This window comes from Echiichthys vipera (genome assembly GCF_963691815.1).
Source record: "Echiichthys vipera genome assembly, chromosome: 15".
Taxonomy (NCBI): Eukaryota; Metazoa; Chordata; class Actinopteri; order Perciformes; family Trachinidae; genus Echiichthys; species Echiichthys vipera.
This window is the reverse complement of record NC_139840.1, coordinates 6,039,613-6,058,571: the sequence shown is the minus strand read 5'-3', so window position 1 is coordinate 6,058,571 and position 18,959 is coordinate 6,039,613. Positions and strand designations below refer to the sequence as shown.

Sequence of the window (18,959 nt, the reverse complement as noted above, 5' to 3'; positions counted from 1 at the left end):
AAACAACTTCCTGTATGTTGTAGAAATTATTGTATATCTTCGGAATAATTAGTCCGAAAAATATCAAACTGCTGGTTCTCCATGGAAACTTCAGACCCTGTGCAAAAGAGGTCAATCAGAAATGAGTTCCCGCTGTTACACAAAATTGAAAAATACACAACAATCCAAACAATATGAAAGTTATAGAGGAAAGACTTGGTACACTGTAGTCAAAACAGGAAGTGGTGTGTTACTTTGAAGTAGTTTATCTGATTATCACAAAACTAGGAAAAGTTATTTCCCGTCATTAATCGGCCACAAGCTGGGGCTGTTATGCAAGTTGAGTAATTCATGCATAATGTGATTAAACGCAATATCTACTAATGAAAATACCTACACTTTCTTTTTCAAACTACAAGCTGCGTACAAGTCTCCGCGGGTTGCCAGGTCGGGGTTACACAGGGGGCTTGATACCTGCTTGCAGGTCTAGTTAGTTTTGTGCTCTTATCTAATATTTTGTCTCCAAAAATATGGTATTCATTCAACTCTCTGTACTACCAGGTACATGGTGTGAGTAAGTACGTGGTGTTGATAATGTTACAGTACCTGCACAGACACAGAGTCGGTCAGTCTCCCGATGGTAACAGTGTGCAGTTGTCCGTTGGCCAGGCTCTTCACTCTGCTCCTCAGCACTTCAGCATCTCCACTGCTGTCCAGCTTGTATCTCACCTCCAGTTTATCTACACACACATGCACAGACACACAACGTTTTTCTAATTTATACTTTTTCTCTGAATGAAAACATTCAGGTCTTCTGAGTGATATTTCACTTGGACGATGAATCTGAACGATGAATATCTGAGTCAATAAAGCTTCCCATATTAATAGGATTAGACGTTAATTCCCCATCAATAACTAATGACTCCAAATCTAATTATTGTGCCTAATATTCAGAGGATTAAGAGCAGATTTAATGAAAGCCTGGTGATGTCTTCAGGCTTTCAAGATTAATAAGAAGGATAAGAAATTTCCCCTCATCTTTGAAATGCAAACATATTAACATTTTCTTTGAATTTACAAGTATAGTAATTCCATGAAGAACATTTTATGAATTTGACTCAGTTATTCCTTCTTAGGAAAAGAATAAAGAATAAATATTTAGCGTAAGAGCTCATCCAGTTAGCTGTTGTTTCTGATAATAAATGTATGTCTTGTTGAAAACAGGCCTTAAGTGATGGACAAGGAATGTTTGGGCTGAGGAGGTTTAACTGCAACAGAGGGGAAAAAGAAACAAGAATGAAATGAGTTTAACAAGAGAAAGCTCTCAGGGATTTAATTGGACACTTCAATTTAAATGCAGTGTCGACTCCACGGTCAGCATAAAACCTTAATGCCCGGCTGTCCATCAGCTTTTTCTGAGTCATTAAAGTCAGAAAAAAATCCATTTACATCTAATCCGGCAGCAAAGTGCCCATTTTATTAGACTCTCGGATGCTAAAAATGTAATTTTAAATTCAAAGTGCCTCATATTACTCTTAAAAGCCAAATTACACAAAAAGTTTATACAGAACTTTATAAAACACATCCGCAAGTGTTCTGCTGTTTTAGTCAGCAGCACACTGAGCTGCCACCCATTCGTAGCCCACAGAAGTTCTATTCCCTCAGCATCGCTCATCAGGTCTCAGTGATACGACCGGGGGATACTTTTTCAGCCTGACACTAAACATACTAGCTGGATACTGGCTGGACAGATTAAAAGGCAGTCGAGGCTGACGGGGTAAATCCAGGGAGGGAAAAACCTGACAGATCCTGATCTGGTAAAGCTGCAGAACACAGCAGAAGAGGAGTAGGGGGAAGGAAGAAAGACAGGAGAGATCGATATCAGGAGAAGATGGCATGAGTGAGATGAAGGGGGGATGAGAGGTAAGGCTGGGAGGAGACACAAAGAGAGGAAAGTAATTGAAAAAAGTTGAGAGAGGAAGAAGAAGGGAGGCGGAAAAAGGAAAAGTCTTGACAATATTTTTCATTCGAAGTTAAAGTGTGAACATCTCTCATCTCATCTTATCTTCATCTGCTTATCAGGGGTCGGGTCGCGGGGGCAGCAGCTTTAGCAGGGGACCCAAAACTTCTCTTTCCCGGGCCACATTAACCAGCTCTAACTGGGGGATCCCGAGGCGTTCCCAGGCCAGTGTGGAGATCTAATCTCTCCACCTGGTCCTGGGTCTTCCCCGAGGCCTCCTCCCAGCTGGACGTGCCTGGAACACCTCCCTAGGGAGGCGCCCGGGGGGCATCCTTACTAGATGATCCTGAACCACCTCAACTGGCTCCTTTCAACGCAAAGGAGCAGCGGCTCTACTCCGAGTTCCTCACGGATGCTGAACTTCTCACCCTCTCTCTAAGGGAGACTCCAGACACCCTCCTGAGGAAACACATTTCGGCCGCGACCTCGTTCTTTCGGTCATGATAAAATGTGAACAGAATAATATAAAAGAAGTTAGCAACAACTAAGAAGGAAAAGAAAAGAGATTTAATTAACCTGTTGGGGGATGACAGAAGACTCCAAGGGAGGAGCTGGCAAACAGTAAAATACATTTTTACAGGAGAAGCTTTTCATGAATATTACAGAACATTCAACCTTGAGTCTCAATGATCTGAAGGGGAGTTGACAAAGAGGCTTTTAAAAACTGATACGCCTTATTTTCTACATCTATATAAGTAAAACTGCAGGAAAGAGAACACAAGATAAATAAGACAAACTGAAATTAAAATAAAACACTTTACTAAAAGCTTGTGCAACAGCCAGAAAGACAAACGAGAAGCCTCCTCACCGTGCTTGTTGATGAGCAGGGCCAGGTACTCTCTGTGGTAGGAGCTGACGTAGAGCAGCAGAGCCGGACTCTGGTGGGTCCTGAAGCTCAGGGAGACGTTCTCTCCTCTCAGCGTCATGTCAGAGTAGATGGAGGACGGCAGGGTGCTGCTGTTCCTGCTTAACTTGTACGGCTCCTTGAAGGTGTAGCTGACGGACGTCCCTGACTTGAAGCTGGCCGACACCTCTGGAGGAAGACATGCAGCCACAGAGCAGCATAGAGGTTACAGTACAGGCTTTTATTTGGCAATATCACAAATGAAGAGGGAAAATGTAAGCAAATTGAACAGGATATATAAGAACAGGGTTCTTTGAAAGCAAAGGAACCACACTGGCAAAATAAAGATATTTGCAAAAATATTTAAACCTCTTAAGCCTGTGAATGTTCTCATTCGTCCAGGTCGTCGTTATCCTCAAAGCAATTTCAGTCAAAAACAACTGGACTTGGTTATTTGTCGAGGAAGACGTTTCACCACTCATCCAAGAGGCTTCATCAGTTCATGTACGCATCTGACCAGGCTGGGACTGATCCGATTTAAACCTCTTGTATCTTGAGAAATAAATCGAGGCTTTTTGATGTTTTCGGATTAGGAGTACCGTCATTGGTTTTTCATCAAAGCGGTAGAGTTGAGTTCTTCCTTTTCCTGTTTCTACATTACCTTTTCACATTCAAATGTGTCCCAACCCTAATTGTAGCAAAGTCTTTTACTGTTTTATTATTACTCTAGTTTTATTGATCGATTTCTTGATAGTGGAAACCATTGGCTTTCATCCTGCATGAACACCATTTATTCCACTTTGCATGCAGCAACTCTAGGTTTTTTCCTCCACTGAAATAGTTGATCAATATCACCAGGAAGATAATACTTGTTTCCCTTGTAGAGCACAATTCATACATTTACAGTAACTTCCCCCTTTGTAGCAATTTAATAATGCATTGCTCAGGGCTTTTTCAGCTCAATAAGACATTTACAGCATCGAAACAACTCTGACATTTCACAAATCAAAGCAATTCAGATTCTCTTTCTGAGCCTCAGCCTGCTGATGTACTGCAGATGCAGATGAGTACAGTATATACCAGTGGTTGTTGGAAAGAAGTCAAAGAGAGTCCTCCTAAAAACTGTTCCTGGACTCAAACTTAAAGTTCAATGCAGTGACGCAGTATCAGTGCAATTAATGTAACATCAAACAAATGGCTTTAATGGACTCAAACACATCAAACAGACACTATCTGCATTAAACCTTTGATGCCAAATGGTAACTAAGTACTTCTTGGTGAGTGTGCATTAACCTCTTCCACTCTTTCCTATTTTCCATAGACCAAATTTTTGTCTTTTTTAGGGGGACAGGAAATGTTCAGGGGAGATAAAACGTAAACAGTCGATGCCACATAGAAGTGATATACATTCACGTCTGCCATCATGATCGGTGTGTACGTTCCTCCTTCAGCTGATGCAGCGCTGGCCTGTGACGTCACCCACTCCGCTGTTGCCCTGATACAGACGCTGCATCCTAACAATCCCTCTCTCTACTGTTTTGTTTTGTATATATTATTATTGTTATAGTATATTTTGCATATTTTGTTGTATATATTATTATTGTTTATAGCACACTGTGCACTGTATATATACACTATGTATATATTGGATTCTATTTATGTTATGTACAAAGTGTTTTATCTGCTGACCCACTACTGCTGTTACAAAATCATTTCCCAGTCTGGGATCATTAAAGTCATTCTATTCTATCATCTGAGAGCTGGGAACCTGAAGATAAATCTGAGATGAGCTCAGCACTGTCAAGTCTTTGGGTTGATACCATTTAGATGGATTTGGTGATCGATTTAACCATTTTTACCTTGAGCAACAGAAATCTTCATGCTATGATTTGGGGTCAAACACTTTTGACCTTTGGAGATTTCTGTAGGAACGGCATTTTTCTGTTATATGACTGCGAGCGCTTCTGTTGTGTAACTATATGCATTAAATAATGTCTCATCTGCAGCGTCCTCCTAAAGGAACTTTGAGTGGACGCAAGACATCAAAACAGCTTTAACCTTGGCTGTTGAGAGGGATACACAATGGCAGTAAATGCAGAGCAGAGAGAAAGGTATGGAGGCAGGCTGTGATGATGTCGCCATGTTGAAAATTGCTTTGACAGATTTCATACAGAGAGGTCAAGGTAGGTGACACTGTCAATGTTGGGCCCAAGAAACATATGAAATATATGACATAATAAACCTGTGTTAAGTGAACATAATTGTAAAGTGATTTCTTCTTTAAAAACAGCTTTACAGATGTTTTATAATCATTCAGTACATTTAAATGTAAATATCTAAATACATGTATGCCTGTCCTACACCTCTACAGTGTGTATATGTGTGTACCTGTATGGCAGAAGACTCCAGTGTATGCTGACAGGCCGCAGTCACAGTGGAAGCCGTTGGCTCTCTCCACACAGCGGCCCTGGTTCTGGCAGAGCGAGCCATAGCTGCTGCAGTGACCCGGGCAGCCGGGTCGGACCCCGGGTGTGATCTTCGCCCTCTCCTCCAGGTCCAGGGTGACGCCGTTCAGCTGCAGGGAGCGAATACAGCCCCGAAAGCCCTTCTGCCTGGACGCTGTCCCTCCTGAAAACATATAAACATTTTATTTCTGCGTAGAGATGTGAAATTCTTTGTGTAAACTACAAAAGCACTCCCAGAAGAAGTCTGTCCCCTTTGTCCCAGCCTTTTTATTTCATGTATTTTATGTTGACAAGTCTGTAGGTTTTTCATTTCTCCGCCTTCTGTCATCTGCAGCAGATCCACATGTCGCCTCTTCACCCCCAGAAGCTCCAAGCTGCCAACACTCCTCTTATGAAATGACACAGTGATATAAAAACAGCAATAAGACAACAAGGTGCAGGTGGAGTTTCAAAAGCTGTCTTTTCGTCTGTTTGCTGACGGGCTAACTAGGTGGTTGGCTGCATTGCAGACATACTGTGAGTCTGGTCATATACAGTATGACAGATCACAGAAGGGCAGATTTCCTCCCCTTTCAAACACTTTTCTTTGCACCCTTTCACCATCTACAACACCTCACTTGGAATCTGTCAGATTTTCCTTCGAATAGCTACAAGGACAGTGTAATAATATAAAAAAACATGCTTACTTTTACACTCCAGCAAGAGTTCAAGCCCAACAACCTATCATTTCTGCAAAGATTGTGAATTTAAATCTACTTTCAACGGTCAAAGCTGACAACCTTCAACTGTGCAGCAGCTTTTAGCACCAATAAATCACTGAGCTCTGTTCGGCCCTTGTCTCAGCTGTGATACACGTCACAAACAGTAAATCATTGACATGCGTAGGCATCGCAAAAGCAACAGTGCAGAGGCAAATTGCAAAATGACACATAGAGTGCTTTTAAGACTCAAATTGCTTTTTTTTGTCCTTCCTACTGGTAATTAATTTATGAGTAAGCAGTGAAAGAACCCTCTGACTGCATCCCGCGACCTTTTTTAATGTATTTCTAGACAGATTCAGATGTCACAGAATGATATAGAGCAGAGGGATCAAGGAAAGGCAGTTGTATTAAATTGCATTCAAATTTAAATGGCCAATAATTATTTATTTGCATGATTTAATGAGCACTTAAATAAATGATATTCACATAAATGACTCTAAACCTCTGCACTTTTTTCTAATTCAATCTAAAGTATAGTGACCCTTATCTATTGACTACATCCAGGGTCATCATAAACAATACAAAAGTATCCTGCAATGGCTAGAAATCCAAACAACCAATGACATGCTATGTCGGCATACTGTTTTGAAGTGATGAAATGTTTCCACTTGTAAAAAAAAGTAAAACTTAAATTGGTTGTAAAGATTTGTAGGATGGGTTGGAAAGCTTGGTATGAAGTGTGTTTGCACAGGTTTGGTCATGATGAAATGAAATGAATAGATTTTTACCAAACCCCAAAAAACACGTTAATGAAAAAGCGCGGCTAGTTTTGTGGTAACACATTGGTTTCTGGGCTGACTGATGACTGTATACTTTTCATTCGGGAGTGTAAAGACACTGAATCCGTGGACAGCCATTGAGAGTGACAGACAGTTTAGCTGTACAGCTGTACCTGCACAGTGAAGGTTTCATCCTCATATCCAGCAGTACAACATGGAATGAATGAATGAATGAATGAATGAATGCTTTATTTCAAACATATGAAAAAAATAAATGACACTTGAAGCACGAGTCATTAAAAACCCTTTGTATGTTTGAAAAGGAGCAGGAAGAAGCATTGGCTTATTCATTCCTACCCCTTCTCCACTCAGTACCTAGTACTATAGGTTTTCTTACTTCCTGTGTTATTCTGTTTTTTTTTTTGTTTTTTTTTAATACGCTCAACAAAACAAACAGTAACCAACAAACAACACAATAACCGCTTGTGTAAAAATAAATAAGAAGAATTACTTTATTTATCCCGCACGGGGAAATTTAATTTTTTCACTCTTATTATTGATCATGTTACACACACAGACCCGAAATACACACATGCACAGACAGGACCTATACATGCAATTAAGGAGAGATGTTAGAGCGTTAGAGCAAGGAGGCTGCCAGTGACCAGCGGCACGAGCAGTTGGGTGTTCAGTGCCTTGCTCAACAGCACCTCTGCAGTCCCCAGGAGATGAACTGGCACCTCTCCAGCCACCAGTCCACGCTCCATACATGGTCCACACAGGGACTTGAACCAGCGACCCTACAGTCCCCAGCCAAGTCACCTATGGACTGAGCTACTGCCATAAATGACAAGTATGGCAAAAAGTGAGAACCCTAGTGTTTGTCAGACCCCTCTTCTTCCCTGTACCTTGTAAACACCGTCGGTTTGTACTGTTGTTTGAATTCGCTCATGGTTGGACATCGTCTGAGCTCCTCGGCTAGTCTGTTCCACAGTTTCACTCCACATATTGAAATGCAAAAGGTTTTTAAAGTTGCGCGTGCATACAGATGTTTTAGATTCACTACCCCCCTCAGATTATAACCCCCCCCCCCCTTATCTCATCAAACATCAAGTGACGACCGTGCTTAGCGGAGTTACTTCTGGGAAGGTAAGATGCTTTTTACAAAGCATAATAAGGGATTTGTGGAGTAAAGATTAAAGCGAATATCAAAGAGTCCAAATGCATATTAACTCTACCTCTGACCAAATGAGACCTTTAAGATCAATTGAGCATTTTAACCTCACATACAACCGCAGCTCTAACAAGAAGATTGCAGCCTCATGCTGCGAGAGCACATTCTGTACATATAGATAAGAGACCAGATGAGAGTGAATGCAAAAACAATTAGTGAATTAGACAGAGATCAAAGCAAGTATCAAAGGCAAAGTGTGTGGCTCACAATACAAAGAACCTCTGCAGGCCCAAAGAGTAAAGTGTAAAAAGATCCAATGAACTGGTATCAGAAGAAAACAGTGGAGGAGAGAGAGTTTCAGCCACAAATCCAATAGTGCTGCCTCTGCTCTGAGTGCACATGAAAGCAGCAAGTACTGCATATACAGTAAATGGCTTCTTAGAGTCAACTTTTCTAACTCACAGATCAATACAGAGTGCTTTATTATCAACATTCCTGCTTTAATCACATTGACAGTTCTCTTTGATGTAGATGATAGACACATCTACTGGTTGCACAGTGGTTCCTTAATGTAATGTCTATTTAAAGCATTTATTATAAGCATTATTTGTGTATTATTTCTAAGTATTTAGTTGATAAAATAACTAAACTGGCAGCTGAGTGACAGAACAGAAACAGATGTGGTTCAGAAACATCCGTTCGAAGCACGAAGCCTAAGACCAAATTTTCAACAAAAAAAATACCAACAACATTCTTTGTGCTGCCTCGTTTGAATGAACTTCACGTTTATTTGACCCTTTCTTCCGCACCTGTGTTCTGTGCGCTCTGTGCCGGGCATCGAAACACGGCACAAATGGTGCAGGGCACATTTCCAGGAAGGGGCCAGGAAAATAACAATCACATATGTTTTATATGGAACACTACATTTGTGTGACAGTAAGGGAGAAAAGTGACAAATGAATCTATGTTTTTCATGTGGAAGTTTTTTTTTTATCTCATCTCATCTTCAGCCTCTTATCCGGGGTCGGGTCGCGGGGGCAGCAGCTTTAGCAGGGGACCCCAAACTTCCCTTTCCTGGGCCACATTAACCAGCTCTAACTGGGGGATCCTGAGGCGTTCCCAGGCCAGTGTGGGGATATAATCTCCACCTAGTCCTGGGTCTTCCCCGAGGTCTCCTCCCAGCTGGACGTGCCTGGAACACCTCCCTAGGGAGGCGCCCAGGGTTCATCCTTACCAGATGATCCTGAACCACCTCAACTGGCTCCTTTCAACGCTAAGGAGCAGCGGCTCTACTCCGAGTTCCTCACGGATGCTGAACTTCTCCCCCTCTCTCTAAGGGAGACTCCAGCCCCCCTTCTGAGAAAACCCATTTCGGCCGCTTGTACCCGTGACCTCGTTTTATTCAGTCATGACCCAGCTTTCATAACCACAGGTGAGGGTAGGAGCAAAGATTGACCGGTAGATCGAGAGCTTTGCCGTCCGGCTCAGCTCTCTTTTCGTCAATATTTAATAATATTATATTAAGGTTTTAGTAGTGTTTGACAAATTTAAGCCTGTCAAGACACATATTTTAACCCATGTCTTTTGTAGGGGACAGAGGGAAAAACTTCAGGAAATAGCACACTGAGTGAGACAGACACAAAGTGAAAATTGAAGTACGCACAAACACATGCATGTGCGCACACACCAGTTAAAACAGGCACAGCACCTTTAACATTACAGTTCTTAAAAGCCGTTCTGTAATGTTGTTTTTGTGTAAAGATTGATCCCATGTCCACACAGCACAGCAACACAGCACCAGTAAACTACTGGTTATCTACGCAAACCAGGCAAGTTACCGTATTTTTCGGATTATAAGTCTCAGTTTTTTTTTATAGTTTGGCCGGGGTGCGACTTATGCTCTGGAGCGACTTATGTGTGAAATTATTAACACATTACCGTAAAATATCAAATAATAGCCCGGGCTATTGTTTATCTCAGTCACGTAAGAGACTAGGCGTATATCAGCAATCGTCACACACACGTCAACCAATCAAAATTCAGCAAAATATGTTTTTTTCCTTCTTTATTATGCATTTTCGGCTGGTGAGACTTATACTCCGGAGCTACTTTTAATACGAAAAAAAGGGTATGTTGAAATGCTTGCAATGAATGCATGAATCTTTCACTTGACTACTGCTGCGTGTGGATATTTTATACCCACACATATCCGGCAATAAAGAAAGTGGAAAAGTTTTCCTATGGCTTATTAATCCATGCAAGCTAAACAATGTCATCCACTGTCATTTAAATCTGTATAATGAATAATGTAAGGCTAAAAATGACACTGTTAATGAATTATTGATTATGAGTTAACGTAAGACAACAGCGCAGCTTAATGTGTAAAACTAAGTAGACCGACTTATAAATCTGTGGAAGTCTTATAAATACACTGCATGCGATGCCATGCAGTAGTTTATCTACTCAAAATGCACATACGGATTAGAAACTCAAACAAAAGTAAAACATTTTTCCTGAGGAATTTGTGGAAGGCAGGATTATGTTTCATGAATGAAATGTACATCATCTTATTGCCTGTGCAGCACTGTTGTGGGTCATGATTGCATAAAAGCTAAGCTGATATGAATGTTTATTTATATATATATATTGTGTGCTTCACATTAACATTTCAGGCTTGCAGTCGATGCTCTTAATAGCTTTCTCAAGGACACTTTAACAGGAAAATACATTCTAGCTACTGTTGTGACACCAAACAAGGAGGGTGGGAATTCCTCATTCCTGCATGTCAAATCAAGACCACCAAGTTGTATAGTTTAATACAAACATCCATTACCAAACCATTCTGGGGAAAAAACGCCATTCAAACACACAAAGCAGACTTACTCCAGTGTACAATACTGATAATTCAGTGGTAAACATGTACTGGTTTAGCTTGGTGGTTGGTGGTGGGGAGCTCGGAGCGCATTATTCAGCCAATCAATATTCACCTTGATCCAATCTCAACACTGTTTGCCGGTTTGTTTTCCCTCCACTCTGTGTTTATGGACATGAACTGACAAACATTATATTTGCAGAATGATAACACCTGATAACAAACTGTGAAATGTCGTTATTTTTGTCTTCCGACTCAGAGGTCAAAGAGAATTAAATTGTTTTATTGAAATAATGACATTAAGATAAACAGGGCTTCAGTATTGATGGAGTTTGTATTAGATTCTCAACTTGCTGATGGTTAATTTTTATGACTGCCCAATCACTTCATCTTATTTACAGATTATTGAGAATACATCACACACCACACTTTACATTGCTGCTCCCCGATGCATGCTTTATTTATTAAACATGATTATTGTTAGTGGTCAGAAACCATGAACTCAGCACTTTCATGTTCAATAGAGCTGAGAAGCATTTAGCCAATAGCAATTTAGCATTTGTCCGCAGATGGCGGACTCTATAAGAGGTCAGACCTGCTACTACCTTGTGGCTTGAATCTCAGTCTGTCCAGAGTGCATAATGTAGGGTCATGGATGGAGAGGCAGTAGAAGCCCTACAGAATACAGAATAGACATGCCAACTCAGCACCTCTCATATCCAATACCACTGAGCAGACAACAAAAGTCGCATAGTAGAATAACATAACGAAAAAGGAGAATATTGGAGAAACAGAGAATGTAAACATAACTTTGTCTCTGTAAAGTATTTTGAGACTCCCCTCTGATATAAATACACTTGACTGTGAACCACTTTGTAGGACATATACTACTATATGCAAATGACTTGTTCTCTATGAAAGCCGTGAGTAACGAGACAAATCACTGTCTGTTCTTGTCTATGTTTCACAGAGTACTGCCTGATGTGAACTCAGGAAATAAACCAAGTTTTTCTGCTGGGAGAGACTAAAAAAAAATATTTGACTAAAAGTTCTGTGATCAAGCTGCTGACTTCACGAGGAGCTGCAGAGACAGAACACATTGAACTTGTGGTTCTCTGGAGAGAGATGAGAGAAACGGGATACGAGAAACAAGGCAAGTATGTGTAGAAGTCAGAGCCTGAGAGATATGGGGAGATACAAACAGACTGTGGTTCCACTTCCAGAAGACTTAAGAAAGGGCCTTGAACCCACCCGCACTGGGAGACTAATGAGGCACAGTAACTCACAAACACATTGTTCTATTTATAATCATGAACAGACTACGGGGAAGAAGGAGAACATCACACTTCTCACCTATGAACAGCTGGCTGTTGAGCTGCAGGTGAAAGTGTCCGTCAGCAGGAGCCTCCTGTGTGGTGGCAGGGAGTTCATCCAATCGAAGCGACGCCTCCTTGATGTTCCTCTCGGCTCGGACTCGATGCCACCGGTTGTCGTTCAGCGGCGCGCTCGACTCCGCGTGTACCTCCAGAGGCCCGTTACCCACATCGAAGGAGAAAACCACCTGAGTGGAGGCTGATAGAAGGGAAGAGATGGGCGTGACAGATCGATGTAGATAAAGGAGAAATACAGGGAGATGAGGAAAGAAGGGGGCATAACGAAGTATCAAAAGAGAGAAACACATGATTAATGTACTCTGCGAGCCATTGATGACTATTCAATTGTCATACCAACCAATTTCACCAGCCATATTATTGTTTGTTTGCCAAACACAACCTAATGCTATAACAGATCGATTGTATTCCTAATGTCTTCTTTATCCATTTTGAAAGTTAGAGTTTCTTCTAGTCAGACAAATGAGTCGTATGGTAAGGAATAAACATACATTGGAGAAACCGGACGAGCTTTCAGTTAAAGAAAAACAGAACTCTACTGTATTTTATTGTGTAAAGATGTTTTTAAACTACAATCAAACTAAAGATTCAGCTAACGCAATGCTTTACTCAAACTGTCACAATAAACCACAGCACCAGATTTAATTATAAATTCAGGTCTGTCAATCAACTAAAATCAAACTAACGTCTCCAAATGGCAATCAGATGGAGATCCGGCACTGATGAATCCCGCTTTAGTTTTCACCCGTCTCTTCAGGCCACAGACCCGGCACCAGCATTTAATGTGTGCAAACAGGACACGTCCGCAGCCTTTGAATTAGTGAGTGAGAGTGAGACACCGCTGAAACCTCACTTGTTTTTCTTTTTTTTTTCATAAAAAGCTGCAGTAAACCTTCGCTTCATAGCTACATATCTTCACACAGCTCTTGCAAGACTTGCCAATGCTACAGATGGGAATAAAGGCAGGAGCTTAAACAAGCAGGTTGGTTGAACTCAAGTGTACAAGCAGACTGGGCCTCCCTGGAATGTAGTCTAATTACTCCTTCACAACAAAATAACAAACACAGAAGCCAACAGCGCTTCTACCTAGGCACACTGGGTACAGTTCCCTTAGGGATAACAACAAACACAAGACTAGAGAGTCTGGCGAGAAGTTTTATATTGATTAGTTGGAAGAACTATACTGTGCCGTTCTCCTGTCCAGACTCACGGACCATTTTTATTTCTGATTGTTTAAGTAGTAGTAGTGAGTTTACATAGAAAGCATATGATGAGCTATACAATATAATGTGTTATAACTGAATAAAAGTCTATAAAGTTATTCAAATTAGCTCCACGGCTACAAGACTGCATACATGTACGGGTATAATATAATATAATGATATAACAGTCTGAAAGGGTGAATAAATATGATTTCATTCATTCATTTTCAACCGCTTGTCCCTGTCGGGGTCGCATGGGGGGTGCTGGAGCCGATCCCAGCTGACATTGGGCGTGAGGCGGGGTACACCCTGGACAGGACGCCAGTCTATCACAGGACACATAGAGACGCACAGAGACAGACAACCATTCACACCTACGGGCAATTTAGAGTCATTAATTAACCTGCACGTCTTTGGATTGTGGGAGGAAACCGGAGAACCCGGAGAAAACCCACGCAGACACGGGGAGAACATGCGAAACTCCACACAGAAAGGCCCAGGCCCATAAGTGTCTGAATCTACAACACTCCAGGTGCATTATTTTCACATATCACACCACCTCTTTGTTTATAACTGCTTCCATAGTACTGATGTAAATGGTTCTTAATCAAAGTGCCTTTACTCAAGCACCCTTACATTTTAAGGTATTATTTAATTTCAAGGAGAGATGTTGAAGTTTCTCCTTAGGTACATTTACCAGAAGACAAAATGGAAATTGGGACTAGGGACGGGAACTGCAAACTGGTTCCAGTCGTGAACTAGTAACATCAGCCAGGCATAGCTGACTTAAACTAAGAAAACCTGAATAAAAAGGAAAGCTGTTCAAACCCTCTCTCATATCATCTGCAATGTGTCTGTGTTCAGACTTAGAGATGATAAAACGGATCAATTGAAGCTGAAAACCCGGGTAGGCCGATCGTTTTTCCGCACAGAAAATTGTTCAGGGATTAGCGAGGGAACCGATACAGAATCGGCCTGATAAGCAAAATCCATACTGGCATTGGTATTAATAATCTCATCAGTTCCCACCCCTAATTCAACAAGTACTGTGATAGAATACATTATCATCAGATTAGTTTACCAAACATGCAGTATTATTGTGAGCATTGTATACACTGCCTAACTGGACACATAAAGTAGATATAGCACATAAAGTCTATATAGCATATGCTTACAACTACAATACTACATAATTAAAATGCTACACAAACTTTAATGAAATGATTCTCTAAAACCGCGAGAGACAATGAGGAATTGCACGGTGGTGTAGTGGTTAGCACAGTCACCTCACAGCGAGACGGTTACAGGTTCGCATCCCGGCCTGGGCCTTTCTGTGTGGAGTTTGCATGTTCTCCCCGTGTCTGCGTGGGTTTCCTCCGGTTTCCTCCCACAGTCCAAAGACATGCAGGTGTTTTCCTTCATTGATGACTCTAAAATTGCCTGTAGGTGTGAATGGTTGTCTGTCTCTGTTTGTCTCTATGTGTCCTGTGATAGACTGGCATCCTGTCCAGGGTGTACCCCGCCTCACGCCCGATGTCAGCCGGGATCAGCTCCAGCGACCCCGACCCTGGGATAAACTTTGAAGAGGAATGAAAAAAGGATTAACCCTAACACCTTATTTTTTTTCTTTCACTGGCTTGTTAACACTTTCAAGATTTTAACTTATAATAGACTATTTTTTTTGTATTTGTACTTTATTTTGTAGTATTTCCAATGGTAAAAGGTTCTGAATAATTCTTCCAGCCCTTAGCCAAGTTTTCCCTCAGAGCCACAGCATTGTGTGTCAGGACCGAGGCCGGCTCCTCGTCCCTCTTTCAGCACCACGGACAGCACCACAGTGCTGAATCTCTGTATTTACTTCCTTTTAGCTAATCTCGCTCCTTTCTCTCCACAAGTAGCAAAATATTTAGGAGAGAGGAGGTAAAGCAATGCATCATCCTTCATGTTGTGCTGTTTGAAGGTGACGATGTATAACTCTGGGAGTACAGAGCAAGATGAGACAATATAGCATCCTACAGTAAGTTCATTTAGAAATTGTTCTCAGGTTCAGCCAAAGTGATCTGAGGGAGCCGACAACAGAGCAGGAGTATTCAGAGCTGGAACAACAACACTGACAATGATTTCCCCACAGAGGGAGGTAGATAGTGCAGCAGTGTCCCTAGATTCTGTGTGTACGTGCCTTTAAATGCTATTTCTAAACAACGTCCTCTAAAATGCATCACAAAAAGAACCACAAAACGGCAAGCTGAAGCAAACTAAGAAGTGAAGTGAGGTGAAAGAGCGTCAAAAGGCAACTATGGCTCATAACTAATTGAAGTCATCTATACAAGCCATTCTGAATGACACACACTGCCGCCGCCCAGAAAAGTGCACTTCATTCTATCCACAATGCTGTCATAACCATATAGGCACAAGGACACCTTGTTGGGTAACACATTTCTATTTTAAATGACACAATATATGAGAGGCTGTAAACACACATCTCACACCCGGCCACATTTCCATGGCACCCATAAACTAAATATTACCCTGTTGGTTATGACTGTCATACTCTAAATGACACACTATTGGGCCCATAAAAGTGTGCATTACACAAGAATCAATCAACAGGAATTAATGGCTTGAGGTTTCCCGCTGAAAAGCCCCTCGGAGTTCATAAAACAACTGTCAAATTAAAAACAAACCCTGCAATGATTATGAGTTTCCTTTTTATGGATTTCACCTTGGTCACATTTAATTTGTTGTGCTGTGAATGCAATGCTGTCCCATGTGGGCCGGCATGCAATATTCATGGCAGCGTATGCAATTCATTCAACTGCACTCTGTCGGGGGAGGACATTGAGCAGAAAAAGAACAATGCAACCTAGACCAGAAAAGAAATGTTGGAAACATGCAAGCGGCAAAAAAAAAGAAACTCCATACAAACCAGCTTGTCTGTTACCTAGGAGTATGTGCTTTTGCTGTGTTTGTTGTGTGTGTGTGTGTGTGTCCTCCATCCCCTCCTCCTAATTTCCCCATGCTGCTGCCAGTGTAGCTGATTGAGCACATCTGAGCTCAATTGGCTCCAGAAAGGACCTGCAGGAAACCGCGGGTCTGCCCTCTCTTCTCGTTCTGCGTGGTGTGCTGGTAGGCCACTGTCTGATGCTGACCTGCGTGTACTGATGGGCCTCTGCCTTTGTGTGGCCAGCCCGCCTTTTGTTCATATTTTGCAGGACTGCCATCTGTGGTATTGCCTTGTTTGTTATATTAATAAGTTGTACATACACTTTTGCTAAAAAGTGTCTCCCATCCCTCCTTTCATCAAACTCAACATCAACCGTTACTCCCCTTTTAATATCGGGACGTAACATTGGCAATAATAAAAAAAAATTGTCCAGCGTCAAAAGTAAAAGGGTAAATGGATGGGAAAATGTTTCCATCCTCTACTGTAAGACAATTTAATCCCAGCACCGGTAAAGTAAGTAAAGTCAAATCCAGAGTTTCTTTCTTTATATTTTCTAACAGCATCACCATCAGACCCATAAATACAAATAAAGAAATAGTCTTTCAGTTTGGCTGCTATCCTATAAGTCACACACAAAACATGAATAGAAAGACACACACATCCCCCTTCATCTGTGTTTCATTTGGATTCGGTGTTTATCCTCCAGCTCCTACTCACAGCTCAGTTCGATCCGGATGAAGTCTTTGATGCCCAGGTTTTCCAGGAAAACACCAGATGAGGCCGTGGTTTTGAACAGGAAGGAGATATCTGCGCTCAGCTCTCCGTGGAAGGTGGGAAAGTGGAGGTACGACGTCTCCTTGTCGAAAAACGCAGCGTTCCAGAAGTTCTCTGAGAAACACAATAAAAACTCACCGTCGAGAACTTGGAATTGAATCGGAAATAAATTAGGACACCTGTGACGTTAATTAGCTGAAATCAAAAGGTGCACATAAGCGGCTATGTTTAAACCGTTCATTAAAAACTGCAAAAACAAAACAATTAAATTGGAAAGTAAGTTTTAATGTTGCCCAGTGACAGCTGTAATAAAAGCCTTAATCACTTCTATATATTTATATTCTCTAGTTTTTGATTTTTCAGGCACGACTTAAAGGATTAATTCAATACTTTATACATATTAAGCAAACAAAACGTAACCATCCTGGTGAGCTTTAGAGGTGTTGGTAGGGGGATTTTTTTTTTAAAGCCATTATGTCATGTTAAGCTAATTGGCTGCAGCTTCATATTAAACAGACTTAAATGAGAGTGGCATTGATCTACTCTCTATCCCTCCTCTCTGGGCTTGAAGTAATTAAACTAAAAGGCTATGTAACACTGAAGACTGGTGTGTTGTGTGAGGATTTGTTTTTCAAACAAACCAGCATTAATTTGTCTGTCAGTCATGGAGTTGGACAGAATAAACAAATGACAGCAGTCACTTCTATAATAGGATGGTTTCTGGCATCATGCTGTAACCAGACTAACTGGAGAACTCGGTTGGACTCACTATCTCCGTGACAGCGGAGCGGCCCCACCCTGTAGGTGGCCTCTGACCCTGGCCTCTGGATGTCACCCAGCACCAGAGACCTGACAGGGAGGCTCTCCTCATGGGTGAGCAGACCTGAGTCTTCAGCCCTGCAGGAAAAGAAAATATGAGGGGGGAAAGGGGGGGATGAGGAAAATCAACAAATACACTTGTGCTGATTGTTTTCAATGTTACATCACTCTTGTGACAGCATTATGAATTATGCTGTAACTAACTCATGTTAACATTGCAGTGTGTAGGTGCAATCTCTCAGGGACATATTTATTCCATAACTGATTCATAGCCATGCTGACAGTCAACATCCATCCATGGCGGTTTTTGGAAAAGCTACTCCCAAAACCTCCTGTGCATGTACGCCCACATGCGGCTTCACACACTTAAGATAATCCACCTGTTGTTGCTTAGTAAAGGTGTGTATAAAACTAGTTTCAGGACTGGGAGCGAGGAGTGTATATGGCACTTTGTGAGGGGGATGAAATATTGAAAAGCAAAAGCTCCGGTATGAGAAAATAGAGTCAGTGTTGCACAAATACTTTGTACTGGGAAATGCTTTAAGGCAGGAAGTGAGGTATTGCTTTCAACACTGGTTCTCAAATTGTGGTAAGTGTAGATAAGCAAGCCCTATCGAGTGGTACACGGCGCAATCTCCGAATTAATTAATTTAAATAAATATAAAGCTATCAAAATACTACAACACTCCAAATGAAAAAAACAAACTACGCGATTCCCCTAATCTAATTTAAAATAAGTTTTGCCTTTCCTGTGATACTTTTGTTTTGACATCAGCCTGCCACGTTGCTGCTTCCATGAACGTTGGCACATACGTTGATAATTAGTTACGGGTGAAACTGTGATGGCGTGATAGTAGCTAAGGTAAAATTAGTCGTTCAAAAATTACTGCACTTGTTGCTCCAAATGGGAACTATTAGGAAGAGAAGTGTACATCAGGAGGATAATATTTCGAGCAGCCCTGAGTGCAAGAATAAGTAGCTACTTAAGCCGTGCC

At 41.4% G+C, this 18,959-nt stretch overlaps 1 protein-coding gene across 1 annotated transcript in view; it reads right to left on the bottom strand.

The window, feature by feature from the left end:
• LOC310957264 (contactin-associated protein-like 4) overlaps positions 1–18,959 on the bottom strand; it is a gene marked incomplete at both ends in the record, with an annotated part of 94,722 nt that overhangs the window by 13,635 nt on the left and 62,128 nt on the right. Inside the window, 6 exons of the mRNA XM_083927755.1 lie at positions 586–719; positions 2,808–3,032; positions 5,232–5,471; positions 12,188–12,406; positions 17,089–17,259; positions 17,915–18,042. Coding sequence (XP_083783881.1) covers positions 586–719; positions 2,808–3,032; positions 5,232–5,471; positions 12,188–12,406; positions 17,089–17,259; positions 17,915–18,042 — 1,117 coding nt within the window. The remainder of the gene's footprint in view (positions 1–585; positions 720–2,807; positions 3,033–5,231; positions 5,472–12,187; positions 12,407–17,088; positions 17,260–17,914; positions 18,043–18,959) is intronic.